The 15,784-nt window shown below is 44.3% G+C and overlaps 1 protein-coding gene across 1 annotated transcript in view; it reads right to left on the bottom strand.

The window, feature by feature from the left end:
* The window catches only part of LOC311627538 (uncharacterized protein), a 33,076-nt gene extending 17,716 nt beyond the window's left edge, over window positions 1-15,360 (bottom strand). The window contains exons 1-8 of the mRNA XM_084894045.1: window positions 15,254-15,360; window positions 6,609-7,088; window positions 5,960-6,055; window positions 5,094-5,324; window positions 3,420-3,442; window positions 1,235-1,335; window positions 959-985; window positions 435-701 (exon numbers count right to left, since the gene is read on the bottom strand). Coding sequence (XP_084750171.1) covers window positions 435-701; window positions 959-985; window positions 1,235-1,335; window positions 3,420-3,442; window positions 5,094-5,324; window positions 5,960-6,055; window positions 6,609-7,025 — 1,162 coding nt within the window. The 5' untranslated portion in view covers window positions 7,026-7,088; window positions 15,254-15,360. The remainder of the gene's footprint in view (window positions 1-434; window positions 702-958; window positions 986-1,234; window positions 1,336-3,419; window positions 3,443-5,093; window positions 5,325-5,959; window positions 6,056-6,608; window positions 7,089-15,253) is intronic.
* Between the last annotated feature and the right edge of the window lie 424 nt (window positions 15,361-15,784).

Genomic DNA, 15,784 nt, shown 5'->3' with positions numbered 1-15,784 from the left:
ATTGAAAAAAGAAAAAAAAAAAAGAGCCCAGAAAAGATGGTGAGAACGTCAGCTCAAATCATTAGATGCACCTAAGGCAAGAAGCACTCCAAAGAAGTGGGTAAGAGTGTAAGAGGTTTAAGAGCCTGGAGAACACAGTGTCATGGGGGCAGTGCCTTCCATAGGACTGAAATATGGAAACATTTTCTGAGAAAAGAAACATGAAGAGAATTTATAAATGAGAAACCCATTGGCAGTGACATTAAAAAATGAGACAGTGTCAGCATCATAGTCTAGGAAAACCCCAACACGACGGGGAGGAACACTCGGGAACAGGGGTATGGTCGTGGGGTCAAGGGAGTCAGAATTCACAAAAGCCTTATATTCAGATTGGTTCTGCAGCCCTATAACCCAGTAGCCATATTGAGGTTGATATTGAGAGTAAACATTCCTACATTGTATTAAAAAATCTCTCAACCAGAAGCCAGAAAGGCGCTTTACAGCACACACCCCCAAAACCCAGGCATACTTATCTGACACATCTACCTCCCAGTAATGTTTTCCTGATGTGATAGGAAGTGACCCTAGGACACGGTAATTCTCATAATTGCCTTTCTGATACAAATGATGTGTTTTCAAATAAAAGGCAGGTTTCACTTGTCTCCGATCCGCAGAAATGATAACATTTGATTTATCCGGGGGAGGATCCAGGGTCACATTTACTGTAGAAAAATTATAGGGTTGGTAAGGTTTGTGATATACCTTTATTTGTGACATTGTCAGAGAGGTGTTGAGAATGAGTGGAAAATGGGAAGAATTTGGTTTGGTTCTTAAGGAGCAGTACACACTGCAGAAAGATAATATGTATGTGTGTGGTGGAAGGGAAAATATGGATTGTTTGTTACATGATCTAGTAGAAAATGCCAAATATTAAAAGATGAGGAGAAGGTGGCTTCATGATACTGTGATTTCTCCTTACCCCAGTAGCGTCGAACATCAGTCAGTTCTGAAATTAGAAAAAATCCATAACATTAAGTATAGGCAAAAGATTCTACATCACAAAGATTGGGGTCTCTGTAAGGTAATACATGGAAGAGTGAGAGGTGAATAAAACAGCTGATCACTCTCCATTGAATATGTCATCAGCATATACTATCTGTTTTCCTTTGTCTCCTCTATCTACACCTAAAACCTGACCTTTAACCCCAACCATAACAAAAATCTCACAGCCATCCATTGCTCTAGCATTACTCACCCTTAAATTGTTCCAGAATCCCTCTCAGGTCAGGAGGTTGGGACACTCTCCTTTGCTTCGTGGAGAGAGTTTTTGGCTTCTGCAGAGAGAAGGTCTCACTCCTAGGGACAACAAAATAGACACATATACCTCTGAATTTTTGTCTCTCTAAAACCACTGATTTTTATCTACTCACCCCAATGAGTACTTCAGCCCCCATTCATGGGCCCCTGAGAAAGAAGAGCATAGACTTCTAACCTTGGGAGCTAAAGAAATAGGCTCAATCCACTTTCCCATTGACTGCTGTCTGGCCTTGGAAAGGTGCTGACCTCTCAGAAGTAGTTTATTCCTTTCACAAAGATAACTACACTCTCTCTTTCTAACTCCAAAAAATGATATGAAATTATGTGCCACAGTGAATTTCTTTAAAATGCAAAATTTAAATAAGTTAGTATAAGGAAAAGGAAAAGTCATGACATGGATGTAGACTCCCAACAATATGAGAAGAAAGTGAACATGGCTGCTTATGTTTGAAATATGTCAAGTGTGGGAATATTGTCTGGGGAGGCTGAACACCTTTAAATTCTATTCTCCAGTAGGGAGGCCTCTAGAACTACATCTGAAATTTCAGTCTTCTGGGAAAAATATAACCCTTGGAAAAGAAGATTGTGGGAAATCGCCTACTGTCTTCATTAGCAGAGAGGTGTAGACAAGGAGCCTGGAATGCTCCTTGAGCCCTGGCAAAGGTCAGAGCTAGGCACCCACTGTTCAGTGGAGACAATGGTTAGCTGAAGCAGCTTCCCCCACACACAAGCATGTAAATCCTTACTGATAAGATAGTCAGCCTGTTACTGGAAATTGCCTGCCTAAGGGCTATAGGTGAATAAAAGGGTGGCAAGGCCTCAGCCCAAGCAGTCCTTCCTCTTGGGATGGCCTCCCGCCTGGCACCTCAATTTCCAAATTATTATTTCTTGTCTCATCTGTTTCGTTTGCTTGAGGCCTCCTTTCCAGATCCTGAATCCTGAACCACATGGGACATGGGATATTCACAGAAGATATTATAAATATGATACCAATAGTGGTCTGAATTTCATGTGCTTGGAAAAGATTAGTGTGGCCAAGTAGGTGTTCAAATTTAGATACAAAACATGATGTCCTTCCATTCTAACTTTAAAATATGTTACAGGATGAATCAATGGTTTTCCCAAGGTTAAAATATTCCTTTATATTCAACTTGGCTTTTGGAAAATAGAGAGAACCTTATCTTCTATTTCCAGAGAAGACATTTAAATATAAAAGAGTTGTCTCAAATTCTGGGTGCCTCTGAGGTAAAGAAGACATGACATTCCCAGAGTCAATACATCTCCTTTGAAATGTGGAAATCTGAGTTAGATACAGGCATGCTGAGTGCATAGAATTTATGAAGTCAGATGAGTCTGATACTGAAACATCTGATGTTTAATTGCTACTAATCCATACTCTGGAACTCCGCCCAAGTAAGTTGCTTAAATAAAAGCTGTTTCATTCTCTCTTAAAAAAAAAAATATATATATATATATATATATATATATATATATATATATATATATATATATAATTGATTTCTTACAGATAGGAAGAGAGACGGATAGAAAGTTAGAAACATCGATCAGCCGAAACAGATTTTGCTCAGTGGATAGAGCATTGGCTTGCAGACTCTAGGGTCCCTGGTTTGATTCCGGTCAAAGACATGTACCTTGGTTGCGGGCACATCCCCAGTAGGGGATATGCAAGAGGCAGCTGATCGATGTTTCTCTCTCATCGATGTTTCTAACTCTCTATCCCTGTCTCTTCCTCGCTGTAAAAAAACAATAAAATATATTATAAAAAAAAAAAAAAAAACATCGATCAGCTGCTTCCTGCACACCCTCCACTGGGGAGGTGCCTGCAACCAAGGTGCATGCCCTTGTCTGGAATCGAACCAGGGAACCTTCACTCCGCAGGCCGATGCTCTATCCACTGAGCCAAACCGGTTAGGGCAAAGCTGGTTCATTTTCAAAAGATATGGAATACACAAACCATGTGTGAACAGACATTTAAGATAAAACTACATCTAAATTTTTCTGCGCTGAGCAACATTTTATACTAATTAATCATTATATAACTTTCACAGCTTTAAACCTCTTTTTACAGCACAAAAAGACCATCTCTGGTCTTCCATACATACCTTTTCATAGTGTCTTTCACATCCTAGGGAGAAAAGAGAAACCGAAAGTCATGAAGTAATAAGCTCTTTTCACTAACAAAGCTGACTGAGAACTTCAACAAAGAGAGAGGAAACATAAAAAGGAGAGAGAAAGCATAAAAAACACCCAGTGAGAAATGAAAAATACAAAGAAAAAAATCTTAAAAGTGGCAAGAGAAAAGCAATTAGTTATCTATAAGGGGGCTCCCTAAGAATCCCAACTAATTTCTCAACTCAAACTTTGCAGAAGGAAGTGGCATGAAATATTCAAAGTGATGGAAAGCAAAAACTTACAACCTAGATTATTCTACCCAGCAAGTCTGTACCAGAGGATACCAATGAATGTGTCTCCCTCACATAATGTTTCTCTCTCTCTCTCTCTCTTTCTCTCTCTCCTTTCCTCCCTCCACTCTCTCTAAAAATCAATGGAAAAAGATTTTTTAGGATGAGGATTAACAAAATAAAAAAAAAATTCTCTCTTTAAGAAACTAGAAAAAGAACAACGAATTCAATACAATGTACATACACAAACACATACATACTCTCATATATGAATGCTCATTTACATACACACACACAAAGGAAACTATAAGTGAGAGGAGAAACTTGTGATATAGAAAGGTTAAATATAAATAAATAAAAGAATAAATAAATAAATAAATAAATAACACAGTAAAAATTATTCTTAAAAAATATCAATGAGCCTTGGCTATTTAGGCTCACTAGATAGAGCATTGCCCTGCAGACTAAAGGGTCTTGGTTCAATTCCAGTCAAGGGCACGTGCCCCACTTGTAGGTTTGATCCCCAGTAAGGGACATGCAGGAGGCAACCAATCAATGATTCTCTCTTATCATTGATGTTTCTTTCTCTCTCTCCTTCTGCCTTTCTTTCTAGAAATCAATAAAAATATATTTAAAAAAAAAAAATGAATGACCTTGACCAATGATAACTAACTTGACCAAAAATAATCACAAAATCAGAAATAAAAGAGGAGCCATTACTGTTAGTATTGTAGAAGTGAAAAATATTCTAAGAAATCACAATGACTAATTTAATGCTTACAAATCTGATAACATAGAATTGACAATTTCTAGAAAGATGTACATTACCAAGAACTGACTCAAGAAATATAAAAAAAACCTGAGAAAACCTAATGCAAGTAAAAAAAATATTTTAAAACTTTTCCATTAACATAAAGGCTCAGAGTGAAGCAGTTTTACTGATAAATCTACTGAATAATTAAAAAATAAATACCACCAATCCTTCATAATTTTTTATTCAGGAAATTCAGAAGGAAAAGAAAAAATTCAACTTATTCTAGAAAGAATAATAAAAAAATCTCTTGGATCACAAAGAGGTATCTGAATAAATTTCTAGACTAGATTACAGATACAGGGCCTGCAGAATGTAATGAATCTTCTCTTTACAGTCAATTTTATACTTCAATTGATACATTAATAAGAACAAGATTTTTTCTTGTTGTTCATGCATTCGACAATTTTAATAACCTCTGAAACAGATGCAGGGAAGAGTCACTGCAAGACCAATGGAACCTCATTGTCAACACCACAAACAACATAGCCACACAGCAGAGAAGGAAACTTAGCCTTAGTTTTCCTTAAGTTCAGATGCTGGGGCTTATTTCTAAGTCTTACCTGAAGCATCTCTACTGTTGACCCTTGCAACTGATGCTCCAGATCTGAAATGAGATCTCTCAACAACTTTCTCTGCTGGGCCAACTCTCTCTTTGCCTGAGCCAGGTCCTCGCGGATTTCTGCTGCCTCTTTCTCCAGCCTTTGCAGCTCCTTTTGCTCCTCACTGGCCAGGATACCTCTCAGTTGTTCAAACGAGTCCTGGACACTTTTCAACTCATTTTCTATTTGATCCTTCGGAAATGAGAAAGGAAGACAGGGATTCAGGGTGTCAGGCAGACTGGGAGCCAGAAAAGAAAATATTTGATTTAGGTGTTTTCAGAGGGAAGAGAGATGAAAGCAGAGGAGCAATTCATCAGGAGGCTGATTTTTCCCATTATTTCATCTTCATCACATTCTAAAATAATGCTCTCATGTCTACATTATTAAGGCCAACCCTGAACCAAAATGGGACACCTGGGTGTGGCTCAACTCTCACAGAGCTGCCCAGGAAAGTCATGCCTCCATGCATTTCTTCTCACCCCACGCCATTCACAGCCTATGGAACACTTGGAACAGAGCCATGAACCATTGGCAACTGTATTCCCTGTAAGAGTTAAAGGCTCAAAATAATGATAAATGAATATAAAATTCACTACCATCCTCATCTGAGTCTCTCTATGGGAATAACTAACCCACATAGAGATGCATTATTTTGTAACATGTTTATTTCTACTCCTATCTCTATTAGGGAAAGGAGAAAGAATGACTAATCAATGAATCTGGACATATCAACTGTCAGAAAACAAGAAGGAAGGGAGCTCCTTGTGACTAAAACCCAAAGTCCTGCCCAGATTCTTGGTTAATTATGATAAAGCGTCTCCTCCTACCTTCTTGGAAGTTCCCTCTTCTGCAAGGTCATCTTCCAATTTTTCAGCTTTCTGCTGCTCTGCCCTCAGCCTGTCCAGAGCTGATTGGAGCTTTTCCTATGAAAGAGGAATCACTTCAGGGTCAAGTTATGGGCTCCCTCCTCAGCAGAAGAGAGGATTTATGGGAAGAAATCAGGTTCATCTCTTAAGAAAATAAAAAATGACCATTAGAATCTGTGATTTGAAGGAAACCTGATGTGGTTATGTGTTCTTGAAGACTCAGATGATAGAAGTCACCATTACCATGTCAAGAGAAAACAGATTTTCTTTGCCCTAGAAGAAAATACTTGATCCTATAGTAAGGAAAGAACTTATGTCTAGATCTACCCGACAGCCCAGTTACCCCTCACGTCTAAAGAGATGATGACAGCTTTGCTTGTGCACCAAACCTCTACTTATTAGCACAAGGTCTGAAAATATCTACTTTTTCTTTAAAGTTTACTCATCATTTGTAGTTGTGTGGAGTATATAGAAATGTCCTTCATGCCTTGGAAGGTAAACATGGAAGAAAAGTGGTCACAGGCAAGAAAATTACAGTCAACTACAAAAGTTTAGGTTTCCCATCAAGTGCTATTTTCTGCCCTGTCTTTCCTCCATCCCGGTCTGTTACCTTGTACTTCAGGGCAATCTCCTCCACGAGGAATGTTTGGTGACCTCGGTGCTCTTGAGACCGCTCACAAAGCCAGCAGATGATCTTCTCATCCTCCTTGCAGAAGAGCAGGAGTCTTTCTCCATGGCGCACACAGAGATCCCTCTTTTGCTCCTCCTTTGGGCTCAACTTCACCTCCCTAAGCGCCTCCACAATGTTGGCCACATGTTGATTGGGACGCAGGTTCTCAGGCTGGTAACTGGACCTACACACGGGGCAGCTGCTCTCTTGGCCCATCATAGACTCACTGTTGTTTGCAGTGATGCAGGCTTGGCAAAATGTGTGCCCGCAGTCCAGGCTCATGGGTTCTGTTAGGAGCTCCAGGCAGATGGGGCAGGTTACCTCCTCCTTTATGTTCACCAGGATTTCTGAAGCCATCGCAGCTGGTCCCCTGCTCCTATCTGTCCGGATCTGAGGCTTCTGTTGCTCACCGATCTCTGCCTGATTGGAAAGATTAAAGGGGGGCAGGGAACCTGTGGGAGGAGGATCCAAGATGGCTGCTCGGGTATACACCTAGCCGCAGCAGCTCACAACAATTTCAAGGGAATACAACTAAAATGTAGAGTGGACATTGCCCAGAGCTACAGGTAGTCGACTGACTGAAAACTCTACAATAGGAAGGAGGGAGAAAACCAGAAGGAAAATCAGAGGAGCTGAAAAAAAGCCTAAGGTACGGAGACATGCTGCGCGCTCGCACGCACGCGCGCGCGGAGAGGTCGCAGCCGGAGAGGAGGAGAGGGCTGGGTGCTGCCAGGCGTTCCCTAGCAGGAAGGAAATAGAACCCCCAGCCTGGGCTGAACCCCCGAACCGGCAGCGCTGAGCCCCAAGTTATGTGCCAGACCCTGGGGACCCAGGCTCCGGCAGGGGGAGACAATCCCGGGGGACGGCGAAATGCGGGGCCCCCGGAGTCGCGCGCACATGGCGCGCAGAGGACTGAATGTTGACTCTGATGCTGGATTACCCTAGCCGGAAGAAACAAAGCCTCCGGCGGCAGCTCTGAGCCTCAGTCCAGACCGCCCCGAACTCCAGGTCTGGGCCAGTCCCTGGGGACCCAGGCTCGGGCAGGGAGAGACGGAGCTGTGAGGTGGAGTCCTGGGAGCGCAGCGAAAGGCCGAGCACCCGGAGTCGCGCACACTGTGCGCAGAGGACAGTCTGTTGACTCTGATCCTGGACTCCCCTAGTGGGAGGGAGAAAGAAAGCCCCAGACTGGAGGAACGCCACGAGGAGCAGGAGCCCCTGCCGGACACCGGCCAGCCGGGCGCCAGCAAGGAGCCGGGCGACGGGGCCCCCAGTGGGGGGGGGTGCCCCTGAGCCTTCGACTGCTGAGCGCTGGCAACGGAGCCAAGGACGGGGGCTGCTTCCTGGGCGGCGCCGACCCCGGCAACAGGCTGGAGCAGCGCGGGAGCCCGCGGAGAACAAAGGGGTGCCACAGGCCAACCTGCTGAGCTCCCAGGACAAGAAGGAAGAAACCAAAGAAGTTCTCAATGTGAAGAAATCAAGTGAGAGCAAATGATAGTAAAATTACTTAAGAAAGAATACAAAGAAGATCTTGAAAAATCAAAGACTAGTCAGAACTCAACGCACCAGCCAACATTGCAACATAAATGCGTTTTGTTTTGTTTTTTTAAAAGAAAAAGAAAAAGAAAAAAGGGACAGAATGTTGGAACAGCGGCGACCAGGCCTAGAGTGGCCAGGCACAAGGCAGTGGCAGCTGGGCCCGGAGCAGCAGTGGCCAGGCCCCAGAGCAGCAGCAGCTAGAACAAGAGCATCAACGGCCAGCACTGGAGCAGCCAGACCTGGGGCAGTGGCAGCCAGGCCTGAGGCAGAGGCGGCCAAGCCCAGGGTGGCCAGTCCAGGAACACCCAGACACGGAGTGGCTGGGCCCGGAGAAGCCCGGCCCAGAGCAGCCGGGTTGGGAGCAGCCAGGCCCAGAACAGCAGTAGCCAAGCACGGAGCATCCAGGCTGGGAGCGGCCAGGCTCGGAGCAGCCGGGTCGGGTGCGGCCAGGCCTGGAGCAGCGGCGGCCAGGCTGGGAGCGGCCAGGCCCGGAGCAGCTGGGTCTTGTGTGGCCAGGCCTGGAGAAGCGGCTGCCAGGCTGGGAGCGGCCAGGCCCGGAGCAGCCGGGTCTGGTGCGGCCAGGCCCAGAGCAGCAGCTGCCAGGCTGGGAGCGGCCAGGCCCGGAGCAGCCGGGTCTGGTGCGGCCAGGCCAGGAGCAGCGGCTGCCAGGCTGGGAGCGGCCAGGCCCGGAGCAGCAGCTGCCAGGCTGTGAGCGGCCAGGCCCGGAGCAGCCGGGTCTGGTGCGGCCAGGCCAGGAGCAGCGGCTGCCAGGCTGGGAGCAGCCAGGCCCGGAGCAGCAGCTGCCAGGCTGGGAGCGGCCAGGCCCGGAGCAGCAGGGTCTGGTGCGGCCAGGCCAGGAGCAATGGCTGCCAGGCTGGGAGCGGCCAGGCCCGGAGCGGCCGGGACCGGAGCAACCGGTCCCAGAGCAGCCGGGTCGGGTGCGGCCAGGCCTGTAGCAGCAACAGCCAAGTCCAGAGCAACTAGGTCGGGAGCGGCAGTGACCAGACCCGGAGCAGCTGGTTGTGGAACGAACCAGAGCAACAGAGGCCAGGCCCGGAGCAGCCAGGCCCGAAACAGCTCGCTCCTCGCCTGTACCTGCCCACGGCTGCCTCTCAGACATGGCTGGAAACTTTTGCGGGAACTTGAGGGTCTGCTGAATCAAGTGATGAAGGCTTAGATCTGGATGTGTTGAGTTAGTATAGCGCTGGGGTGTTGATCTGTGAGTGCCTTGGGTGGGGCCTGGATGAGGCTGGTTGACCTATTTGGAAATGTCTTTTGTGTGAAGTATCATTGGGCATGTGGAGGTATTATTGATATGAGAAAATGCTAAGTAACAGATTTACTATCTGAAAAGGGATTTACTATCGGGGAGAGGGAGGGAGGAAGAGACTGAACATAAACTGTGCACCTATGGATGAGGACAATGGGGGATGGGGAGGGGGCAGAGGGTGGGGTGGGAACCTGGTGGAGGGGGGAAGAAATGAGGAACCTTTGTAATAATATGAACAATAAAGATTGATTTAAAAAAATAAAAAAAAAAAAAAAAAAAAAAAAAAGGGGGGCAGAATAAGAATGGTAGGTACAAATGTTGCTAATTGTGTAGAAATGAAGGATGGGGCAAGAATAGATATAAAAGGATAAAAAAGAAATGGTTGTTAAACAAGACAAAGAGCATGGTGACCTGGTTTAAAAAAAAAAAAAAAAAAAAGGCCATTTATAATACTAGAAATTTGGTGCACGAAAATCATACATGGGGAGGGTCCCTCAGCCCAGCCAGCACCCTCTCTTAATCCAGGACCCCTCTCGTAATCCAGGACCCCTCTCACAATCTGGGACTGCTAGCTCCTAACTGCTCACCTGCTTGCCTTATTGCCCATAACTGCTTCCCTGCCTGGCTCATTGCCCCTAACCCCCTCTGCCTCTGTCCCCGCCACTGTGGCTTCATCCAGAAAGATGACCAGAAGGAGTTTGGCTGTCAAACTTTTAGTACACTTTTATTTTTATAGATCATTTTTTTGTTGTTGTTAATCCTCACCTGAGAATATTTTTGCCATTGATTTTTAGACAGAGTAGAAGGGAGTGAGGACACAAAAGAGAAGAGAGAGAGATAGGAAGAAAGAGATATCATTGTAAGAGAGACACGTCAATTGGTTGTCTGATAGATAACCATTTCTGGGTGGTGATCAAACTCACAACCCTGGTAAGTGTACTTGACTTTTCCATGCACTGGCAAACACTGTAACCACTGAGAAATTCCAGCTAGGCACATAGGAATTTTAAATACTTTTATTTACTCTGAAATGACAAATTTTATTTTCATTTATACAATGGTTGTTATTGTCCTTTACTTTTACTAAACCAAAGGATGACTTGAGGCTTTTTTTAATTTTTATTTTCAAAGAAAAGATGTTTGTGTGACTCTCAGCATCTCTCCTGCTTAATCTTTCCTATGCCAAACACATCCCCAAATCACTTTTGGGTCAGGGCTTTTATACCTGCTCTTTTCTCATCAGGCAATGCTGCCCTGGTATCAGTAGGACTCACTATCATCCTTCAGTTAACAATCTCTTTCCATGTTCCTTTATTAGAAAGACATGCTCTGACTTGCTTATTTATAGTGTAACTATTACCATCATTTACTGTGTTTGAAAGTATCTCTCATTATTATGACACTAGAGCCCCAGTGCATGAAATTCATGCATAGCTAGGATCTCTAGGCCAGGCTGGAGATCAGAGCCAATCGAGGCCTTCCAGCTGCTGGCTGGGAGCCTTCCTTCCCCAGCTGCTGGCTGCCAGCACGCCTGGGCCTTCCTTTGTTCCATGTCGCTCCCTAGTGGTCAGCACATGTCATAGCAAGTGATCAAACTCAAGGTGTCCTGGTCCAAGTCCCAAGAGGACACTTTACATATTAGGCTTTTATATATATAAATAATATGTGACAATGTGTTTGTGTAAATAGCAAAAGCAAACCCTTTATCAGTTGTGTACATAAAGTTAGTGAGTGACTTACAAAGACCATTTATTTTCAATACACAGTGTTGCAATGATCCTAATGTATTCAGGATCTTCCTACCTTACAGGGTTCATCAAAGATGAAATAGGGCCTAAACCGGTTTGGCTCAGTGGTAGAGTGTCGGTCTGCGGACTGAAAGGTCCCAGGTTCGATTCCGGTCAGGGCCATGTATATTGATTGAGGGCACATCCCCGGTAGGGGCTGTGCTAGAGGCAGCTGGTCGATGTTTCTCTTTCATTAACATTTCTAGCTCTCTATCTCTCTCCCTTTTTCTCTATAAAAAATCAATAAAATATATTTTTTAAAAAAAGAGGAAGTAGGTAAGATAAATAGTAAAATTTCATGTTTGCCTGGAAATATGCCAGGGACATTCAGTCAAATGGTGTGTATGCATATTGATGATGGAGATGAGATAGCATAAAGATACTCATAGGATCACATATCTGAAAAAATAGAAACACAGATGAAATGAAATATCAGTCTTGCAATAGAAATCTCAAAATATTAGGCAAGATCATTCAACTAATTTTTCATCACTATTAATTACATGCTAACAACTAAACTAATACCCAAAAACAAAGAAATGAGTCTAAATAGACAGATTAAACAACTATGACCCTGACATCCACCTGGAAAGTAACAGTAAATTAAGCCATATATATATATATATATATATATATATATATATATATATATATATATATATATATCCTGATGTGAAAAACACTACAAGAGAGATGAGCATGTTGTTAGGAAATCAAATTATTGGGAAGATAAAGGGTTGTCCAGCAGTTCAAACTTAAACACCTAAGGGTTGAACTGAAACCTGAGAAAGATGAAGGAAATAAGGCATATGGGAGAGAAAAACAATTCATTACGTAAAGGAAATGACCCGTTCATTGAAGGTACACCACATTGTCTGAGATTGAAAATGCCAGTGTGGCTGGTGTGAGAAAACTGCTAGGCCTTAGGCATCACATGAGCTTGCAGTGACCTATGGCACTTAGTAACTTATGTAACATTAAGGAAAACTTTTCCAAGAGCAAATTAATCACCAGTGTTGGGCTGTGGAGTAATTGATGGATACAGTGGGGAATTGAGAAGATGAGTAGGATGCACATACAGCTGCCCAGGGGAGAGATGATGACAGCTTTCAGGAGAAGAAGATGAAGGACATGGAGAGCAGGTGAATGAGGTAAGAGAAAAGGATTGGAAATTAGATTAGATTATGGAAAACAAAAGGTTAACATCAGGCCTGGGTTCTTTCTTCCTAGAAAGTTAATATTGGATAAATTGTCTAATAAGTTTTTTGCTTTTGTTGTCTGGAAAACTCATGAGGCTATCATGAAGTGGAAGCTCGGCTTCCTTACAAAGCCAGATTGTTGGCAGCATAATTAGTCTGATGAGGAAAGTACATTTGGGTTTAGGAGGATTTCATATAGACCTCAAATGCCAGTTAATATGCTTAGACTTCATTTTTCATAAGGGAATTGTGACTTTTATAACCACCCTTGTATCTTATGGCCCATGCATGCTATGTCTATGGGCTTTCACAATGTAATTTGCACTCCGTAGCTCTAGGCTAACATAAACTTACTGGTTTCACACACATTTACTTAGTCTGGCTTCTTAAAAGGCTGAGATAACAGAAATAAAGTACTTTCCATAGTGTTGTGAAGACCACTATAATATCTCAGTTAAGGCAGCCAATGTCAGTATGCTCTGCCTCCTGTATCCTCAGCTAAGCTAAGTGACCCCTGACAGCTTATATCTCACAGGTCACAAGATGTTAATGACTACCCAAATTGGAGGTGATGCTGGTGATCAGTCAAAGAGGTGTGGACAAAAAGAACCACATGCTAACCTGACTAGCTCAGGAAAGGCCTATGTGGTGGCCTTGCAAATTCAGAGACCTACAGGAACCATAAAGGATGGTCTGAAAGGAAAAGTTTTTAAACTAAAACAACAGTTTTGTAGGTAGTCATGTACTAGGCTGGTACTTTCCCTGACAAAGTCAATCTTTACTTTAACTGAGCCTGTCTAGTAACCTTTTGCATCTACAATAACATATTATTGGAATGTCCAGGTAATTTTCCTTTTTTTCTCGACCCCTCAAAGCACATTTCCCACTGTATGGAGACCATAAATACCCTCATTGTTATTGAGCTAATTGTTGACTGTTAACTATCCTACACCCACATAAGTAAAAAAAGAATGTGTCTATCATTTTACTTTGTATCCAATCCCAGAGGTTCTATACTCTCTCCTCTTTGCTTTCTTCTGCCTCAGCCTCCCAAATCTATCACCAATGGATTTCATGTAACACACTTATATCTTCTCTTTTGATTCTAATGCAAGGTGCAAAAATACCATTCTCTGGAGCATTATCTCAATCCATTGAGATTCTGCTCCCAGCAACTGTGGGCAGTTTGGCTTACATAAAGACACACAAATTCTTCAAAGGAGTGAATGTTTCTTAAGTTTCCAGAGGGCATCACAGAGTGGTAACACAGTGATGCTCATTCTCCCACCTGGACTCGGTATGGCCCTGTGGCTACAGTCTAGGATCAGGAACTCTCTCAGGAACTTCAAGTAAATGGGACTATGAAGCAATAAAAATAAAAAATAAAAATCTCAGTAGATATTCATGTCTTGATGGTTGCCAAAGTTTGATGGTAAAAGAAAGATCTGAAGTATCAGTTAAGTTTTCCCTTTACTCTGTTTTCTGAAGGGAAAAATTATAAAGGCTGCATGGAGATGAATTTAGACCTGCAAACACTATCTATTAATGCCATAGTCATCATACATGAAGGAAACCTGATAAAGGAGGCTGAAGAAGAACAGAAGTGTATTCCAGCTAGTGGTCCAGATACTGAAAATAGCCCAAGGGCCATATGCAATTAGCCCATGGCTGGAGATCAAGGATAGACATTGTATCAGGGTAGGTATCCTTTAATATCTATTCCTGTTTTATGTCTCCAGCATGATCCAAATTTGGGGTAGGAACCTCCAATTATTTTGCATCTCATTCAAGATCCAACCAATCCTGAGACCCTACCAGGAGCCTGGAGAGGAGGGAGGAGAGGGTATGCATTCTGCCACGGGGCTGCAGAATTTATTTATGTGTGGCTACAAGGAGCTAAGGTCAAAGCAGCTTCTGCCACAGGACACGGAAGAAAAAAGTGCAGAGGAGCTTGAGTCCTCACACATGGAGTGTGACCCCACTGCTACCTGAGCAGTGACCAGGGCTCCACAGCAGGCAGGGAGATAGATATGGGAATAGGAATGGTGTCTGGGTGGAAGGATCTCACAAATATTAAGCCCATCCTTGAGGACTTAGGAGCTTGTGCCCCACATGAGGCTCTCTGGGGACCTGCACCAGAAACCTGAGCCCACAGAGTGTCTGCCTTCAAAAATTTACAAGGTTTGTGCCCAGAAGAACCCGAGGGGTGTAGGGTACAGGAAATTCCTCTTTTAAAGGGCAGGTGCACGGGACTTAAAGGTCATACAGGACTTGCTCCATGCCCCGCGAAAAAGCAAGTTTGAGAAGTGCCTAGACCAAGTGCAAAGGAAATTCTTCTGCAGCAGGAGTGGAAAGCCTGTTGGACTCTCACCTGAGGCTGAGACCTGGGGAGTGGAGACTACACTGTGCTCCACCCCTTCCTCATGAGATCAGGCTACAGCTCTCCGTGCTCCTGGGTGTGCCCGCCCCTTTCCCCTGAGCCAGCCCCGCCCACAGAGCTGACTGTGGTGTTGGGCCCCAATGACTCTACTGGTTTGGCCTTTGCCAGCCACCAAGGCCCAGCTCCACCTTTTGGGCCTCAGGCTCTGGTTGTGGGGGTGGGAGGGTCTGAGTTTTCCTGCCCAGAGTTCTGAAATAATGAAAGACACAGTTGTTGGCAAACTAGCACGCCACCGCCACCGCCCCCCCCCCCCCCCCCAACCACCTCTCGGCGGCCCCCCGCCCCCGCCAGGCAAGGCACAGAGAGCAGAGAAAAACTCATCCCCATTCTTCCAGGAAAAAAGGCCTACTCACTTGTTCTGGAGTTTCAGGCTGAAGGCAAACGTGGTGATAATTCGCTCTTCAAACCAGCAGGAGGAGGATCAGAGGGAAAATGAAAGTTAAATTCTTAGGGGAGGGGCAGGAAAGGAGGAAAATCTGTGAACCAATGAGAGGTCTTCACAAATACTTCAGGGAAATACTAACACTTTGTGCCTTAACTCAGAGGGGCCAGGGACTACATCCTTAATCCTATCTCAGTTCTGCTCCCTGAAGCTGTTCTCATGGCTCTCACAGTAATTCATCTTCTGGAGAGCTAGGCTGACCTGAGCTGTGCACTGTCACACACACCAACCTCATCTTGTGCCCTTAGGGATGAGGTGTCATGAGGAGGGGATGAAATACCTCCTCTTCCACAGGGAGGCCTCTCACTGAAGGCCCACCTGAAGCAGTGATCCTGGCAGCTCTCCCCTGTGCTGTACCTACCAGCTAAGCTAAGTGAACCTGGCCAATTTGTGTCCTGGCCATCCTGTGAGAGGGCATAGCTGCCCAAATCTGAAATATCCT

Source organism: Pipistrellus hanaki (genome assembly GCF_964339955.1).
Source record: "Pipistrellus hanaki genome assembly, chromosome: 9".
NCBI lineage: Eukaryota > Metazoa > Chordata > Mammalia > Chiroptera > Vespertilionidae > Pipistrellus > Pipistrellus hanaki.
Note: the sequence above shows the minus strand (reverse complement) of the source record. Positions and strands in the feature narration are given on the sequence as shown.